The sequence below is a fragment of the Pongo abelii genome, chromosome 8 (genome assembly GCF_028885655.2).
Source record: "Pongo abelii isolate AG06213 chromosome 8, NHGRI_mPonAbe1-v2.0_pri, whole genome shotgun sequence".
In the NCBI taxonomy this organism is placed as follows: domain Eukaryota; kingdom Metazoa; phylum Chordata; class Mammalia; order Primates; family Hominidae; genus Pongo; species Pongo abelii.
Genome location: NC_071993.2, coordinates 107014724 through 107020938, shown reverse-complemented (window position 1 = coordinate 107020938; position 6215 = coordinate 107014724). Strand labels below are relative to the sequence as shown.

The 6215-nt window shown below is 45.2% G+C and overlaps 1 protein-coding gene across 1 annotated transcript in view; it reads left to right on the top strand.

Moving 5' to 3' along the window:
- Positions 1 to 783: 783 nt before the first annotated feature.
- The window catches only part of CPN1 (carboxypeptidase N subunit 1), a 40104-nt gene continuing 34672 nt past the window's right edge, over positions 784 to 6215 (top strand). The window contains exon 1 of the mRNA XM_024253912.3: positions 784 to 1250. Within this exon, the coding sequence (XP_024109680.3) occupies positions 1028 to 1250 (223 nt within the window). The 5' untranslated portion in view covers positions 784 to 1027. The remainder of the gene's footprint in view (positions 1251 to 6215) is intronic.

Sequence of the window (6215 nt, the reverse complement as noted above, 5' to 3'; positions counted from 1 at the left end):
TGAGATGAGGTCTCACTCTGTTGCTCAGGCTGGAGTGTAGTGGCACGATCATGGCTCACTTCAGGCCCCACCACCCAGGTTCAAGTGATTCTCTGCCTCAGCCTCCCTAGTAGCTGGAACTACAGGCATGCCATCACACCCAGCTAATTTTTAAAATATTTGTAGAGATGGGGTCTTGCTGTGTTGCCCAGGCTGATCTCAAACTCCTGGGCTCAAGTGATCCTTCCAATTTGGCCTCCCAAAGTGCTGAGATTACAGGCATGAGCTACCATGCCTGGATCTCATGTGGTTTTAATTTGTATTTCCTTAATGACTAATGACACTGAACACCTTTAAATGTGCTTATTAGCCATTTGTATATCTATTTTGGTCAAATGTTTTGCCCGTGTTTTAATTGGGTTGTTTGTCTTCTTATTGTATTGTAAGGATTCTTTACGTATTATGGGGGTATTATCAGATACATGATTTACAATTGTTTTCTCCCAGTCCGAGGCTAATCTTTTCCTTTTCTTAATGGCATCTGTTGAACGATTTTTGAGGAAAAAAAGGACAAAATACAGCCATGCTTCAGAAAGATAGGCAGGCAGCAGTACGTGGGATGGATCAAAAGGGACAGAGAACTCTTTTTGAAAGTTGTAATAAAGGGAACAGGCACAGGCCAAGTTTTAAAAAATTCTCCGGGAATCAAAGGGTTATAAGCAGCTCTTTATTGAAGCCTGTTTACAGTCCAGTTAACCAGTAAACCAGAATCAGTGAAACTACCCATCTGGGGAAGTGCAAAAAACCTTTCAAAAGGCTTTCCTGGATTAGAGAAAGAAAGGGAGTGAGGGAGGAGAGATGAGTGGCTATTCCAGAGCGACATAAAGAATTTCCAGCCTTGGACGGACAGCTGGGAACGTCTTCCAAGTTGGACTGGTGTTTACAAGCGGGAAGCGAGGCGGACCTTGGATTTTGGCGGGTGAAGAGGTTAGGTTGTTTAAGGAGGTGGGGCGCGTTTCAGTGGCTCTCTTTGAAAAAGCCCAGTAAGATGTCAGACCTGCTCTCAGTCTTCCTCCACCTCCTCCTTCTCTTCAAGTTGGTTGCCCCGGTGACCTTCCGCCACCACCGCTATGATGATCTTGTGCGGACGCTGTACAAGGTGCAAAACGAATGCCCCGGCATCACGCGGGTCTACAGCATTGGGCGCAGCGTGGAGGGGAGACACCTCTACGTGCTGGAGTTCAGCGACCACCCTGGAATCCATGAGCCCTGTAAGTCCTGAACAGCTCTTGAGGGTGTGTGGGGCAGGGCCTTTCCCTTGCAAATCCAGTAATTGGGGTGGTTTCTGGGGTGGTCCCTGGGGTGGTCCGTGGACGCCTCCGCCTACAAGGTATTATCTCTTTCTCGGAAAGCCTGTGCTATTTCCCTCTTAGCCCTCAAACTGCCACTGCCTCTGGGGAGCTACAACCCTCCTTCAGGCTTCAGCCTTTTCCTCCTTTTTGGGTTCTGTTTGCTCAAAACCTTAATGGTAAAAGGTGAGTCTTCTTCCCTGCTCATGTCCCATATCCCTTCGTTTCCCCCATTACCTTTCTTTTCCCCTTGCTATTGTTCTGTCTCTCCCCATCCAATGGCTCAGGAGACATAGGCAGAAACAATGAGCCCTTCTAGTTCTGCCAGGAAACTTAGAAGGGTATAGGGAAATCTCTTTGGGGAGTGACAGGGTGGTATTCTAGAGAGAGTTTGGGGACTGGGGTGTTAGTTGTATTTACTGGATTCTTTTTTCTTTTTTCTTTTTTTGAGACAGGGTCTGGCTCTGTTGCCCAGGCTGGAATGCAGTGGCATGATCTCAGCTCACTGCAGCCTCGATCTCCTGGGCTCAGGTGATCCTTTCCCCTCAGCCTCCTAGGTAGCTGGGACCACAGGCATGCACCACCACGCCTGGCTAACTTTTGTATTTTTAGTAGAGACAGGGTTTCATCATGGTAACCAGGCTAATCTCAAACTCCTGGGCTTAGGTGATCCACCCACCCTGGCCTCCCAGTGTTGGGATTACAGGCATGAGCCACCACACTTAGCCTGGATTCCTTTCTTTAGTTTGTTTCTACTATAAAAGCAATCCGTGTTTGGATTAAAATTTAGAAATTAGATAAGGAAAAAAATAATAAAACTCACCCCAAATCCCACCAGTGTTAATGTATTGATGTATATCCTTCCAGACTTTTTTCTATGCATATTTAAACCCCCGACACAAACTCATGTAATTGTTTCTATAAAAATGAAATTATATTATAACTGCCCTTCTCATTTCACAATCTGTTATGGATAGCATCCATGCCTATAAGTGCAGATCTACATCATTGTGGTTTTGGCTGTGTAATAGCTCATTGCATGACTGTGTTTAACTGTCCATATATTGATGGACATTTAAGTTGTTCCTAATTTCTCACTTCTTTCCTTACCAGTTCCTCCTTCAAACTGTCAACTTCAAATCTCCCTTTACCTCTTCGCTTCCACATCCCCTGCCCGAGTCCAGACTCCATCCCAAGCTGCCTACATGATTGCACTGAACTCCCAACTGGTCTCTAACTTCATTTTTTTTTTTTTTTTTTTTGAGACAGAGTCTCACTCTGTTGCCCAGGCTGTAATGCAGTGGCGCGATCTCAGCTCACTGAAACCTCCACCTCCTGGGTTCAAGCGATTCTCCTGCCTCACCCTCCCAAGTAGCTGGGATTACAGGCGTGCACCACCACGCCTGGCTAATTTTTTTTTATTTTTAATAGAGGTGGGGTTTCACCATGTTGGCCAGGCTGGTCTCAAACTCCTGACCTCAAGTGATCTGCCAGCCTTGGCCCTCCAAAGTGTTGGGATTACAGGCATGAGCCACTGTGCCCAGCCAGGTCTCTCACTTCTAACTGCTGCACTCTGAATCTTCCATTTGGTACACAGATGCCAGAAAAATTTTCCTAAATCCTGACATAATCCCACTTCCTACTTTAAAAGCCTCACACCCAGTGGACTGGCCATGGGAATCAGAATATTGCATGGAGGAGGCTCAAAGAAGGCCATGGGTTTACCTGGGATAATTGCCTCACTTTGAAACTGCACTTCCATAACAAGTAGCCTGCTGTCAATCAGATCATATGTTCACTGTGGAAGCTTGCGAGTGTTCATGGACATTACGGGGTTAGCACCCCAACACTCCAAGCCCCCTCCTTGGTGCTCCTGTACTTTCTAGCTTCCAAGGCCTTCCTTGAAGCTTTTTCACAGGACTCTAGCCCTCACTGTTCCCTCTTTTCTCTGAAGTGCTATAACTACTATTCACCAATTCATTCCTTTCATTCATTCATTCCACAAATATTTACCAATCACCTACAATATGCAGGCACTTTTGTAGACTCTGGAAGTACAGCGGAGAATAAAACAAAGACCCTGCCCTCATGGGCCTGAATTCTAGTGGGGTAAGACTGACAATAAATGGGTAACTAAGTAAATACATATTACATCAGATGGAAATAAGTGCTGTAGAGAAAATTAAATCGGGAAAAAGAGATAAGGATGGCATGGAGGAAGACAAGGAGGAGCAGGAGAGGCACTCAGGAGAGGCATCTCCACTGAGGTAGCTTTGAGCAGAGAGCTGAAGGATGGGTGTGATGGCACATGCCGTGCTGTTATTGGGGAGGAAAAGATGACGGGCAGAGGGAAGAGCAATGCTTGGCACATGTGAGGAACAGCAAGGGGGCCAGTGCGGCTCCAGCCAAGTGAACGAGGGGAGAGCAAAAGAGGAGGTCACAGCCATGTGATGGGGACACCAGGCAATAGGAGATCACACAGGGCCTCATAGGCCCTGGTAAAGATCTGGGCTTTTACTTTGAGTCAAGTGAGAAGCCACTGGAGGGTTTTTTAAGCAGAAGAGGGAGACGATCTGACTTAAATTTTGTAAAGATCACTCAGAACAGGGGTCAGCAAACTACAGCCCAAGGGCCAGCCACCTGTTTTGGTAAATGAAGTTTTATGGGAACATAGTCACGCCCATTCACTTTTATCTTGTCCGTGGCTGCTTTTGCTGGAAGAGTTGAGTAGCTGTGACAGAGACAACACGGCCCACAAAGCCTAAAGGATTTACTCTCTAGTCCCTAATAAAAAAGTTTTGCCAACCCCTGACTCTGGAGAATAGACTTTAAAGGGGCTAGGCAGCTGCAGGGAGACCAAGTGGGAGATGTATTGCAATAACCTAATATGGCCAATAGTACCAAGCTTGAAGGTGCAGGGGCTTGAACCGAAATGGTAGCAGTGATTGTTATGAGAAGTGGTTGTGTTCCAGATATATTGAAAGTAGAGGCCAGCTATGGTGGCTTATGCCTGTAATCCCAGTACTTTGGGAGGATTGCCTGAGGCCAAAAGTTTCAGACCAGTCTGGGCAACATAGTGAGACTTTGTCTCTGTAATAATTTTTTTCTAGAAAATTAGCCTGGTGTGGTGGTGTACACTTGTGGTCCCAGCTACTCAGGAGGCTGAGGTGGGAGGATGGCTTGAACCGAGAAATTCGAGAGGCCGTCCTGAGCTATGATTGCACTCCAGCATGAACGACTGAGCAAGACCCTGTCTCTAAATAAAAAAAAAAAGAAAAAGAAAAAAGAAAAGAAAAAGGATAACCAAAAGAATCTGATATTAAGCATCTACTAAGTTCATGGCACTGTTCAAAGTTCTTTAGGGCAGTGGTTCCCAGACTTACAGATTTCATAAAGAAGTTAAAAAAAGGTGTGTTTTTTAATCAAATAAATAGGAGACCAGAGGGAACTAAAACAGATCTTCCAAATTTTATTTTACTGAATAAGGATGTGAAGAAAACTACCTGTCATCTGCTACATCCATCCTTTTCTAACAGAAAAGACATTTTAACACCAAGAAAAGTAAGAAAGACATAATCTACGATTAAAAAAAACACACTAAGATTAAAGAATACCCACTAAGGAAAATCCACCACATGATCCTTATGGATTATAAGCATTCCTTTGAGAAAAACTGCTGTAGATATACTAAGATAAATAATAATGGATGGTGTCACAAGTTAAAAATTATGTACACTGCTAAGGCCAGGTCCGGTAAAGGAAATAGAACACGTATACAAATAGGTAAAACCCAGCTGGGTGCAATGGCTCACACCTGTAATCCCAGCACTTTGGGAGGGCAAGGCAGGTGGATCACCTGAGGTCAGGAGTTTGAGACCAGCCTGGCCAACATGGTGAAACCCTGTCTCTACTAAAAATATAAAAATCAGCCAAGTGTGGTGGCAGGCACCTGTAGTCCCAGCTAATTGGGAGGCCGAGGCAGGAGAATTGCTTGAACCCGGGAGGTGGAGGTTGCAGTGAGCTGGGATGATTTTGCCACTGCACTCCAGACTGGGTGACAGAGTGAGACTCCATCTCAAAAAAAAAAAAAAAAAAAAGGTAAAACCAGGGAAGTCAACAGAGAGCTCTCTCTCATCAAGGAGAATCCAAGATGACTTCACAGAATATCATGTGAACTGGGCCTAGAAGGGTGGTAAGAAGGATTTGGAAATGAGAAGATGAAGAGGTACAGAATGAGAAAAGTCATGGAGGCAGGAAAGTATTGGGTGGAAGAGAAATCATTTGGCAAGAGCTTTTCGCCTTCCTCTTAAAAGACAGCAAGAATGATTTTCTTTAGGTGATCCAAGAAACTTTCAGATCCTCAATTCTTACCTCAAGTTGAACAGTTAACATGGCCCAAGAGAAGACTAAGGAATGAGACATAGCAGGTGTCTTCCTATTCTGTGCCTTCAGATTTGGCCTGCTTGGATTTGAAGGAGTGATTTCAGTTTTCCTGTACTGCAGTGGGGAGAATGGAGAACGAGCTCAGTCCTGCCCACAATCCTATTCTTTGTGGTAGGTGGGGTGGGAGGGAGTGGGGAAAACCCCTGCCAGCCCACTGAATCTTAGATCCATCTCTGCAGAGCTGGTCACCTCTGCTCACCTGCTGTGTTCTTGTTCAGATGGAGCAAGAAACTTTTCAAGTGCCAAGAAAATTAAGTTTTCAACTGGGATCATTAGCAGCTGTTATGCTAAAACCTAGAGTACTTCATGAAAGCAGGTTATGGGGAACATCCTTATCCTGAAAGGTTTGTCTCTGAGAAGCAGAGTGCTACTGTAAATGGCACTGTAAGTGCCACCTGGGCTTGGGCCTCTATAGAGCCATTAGCTAGGCAACCTCAGACAAGT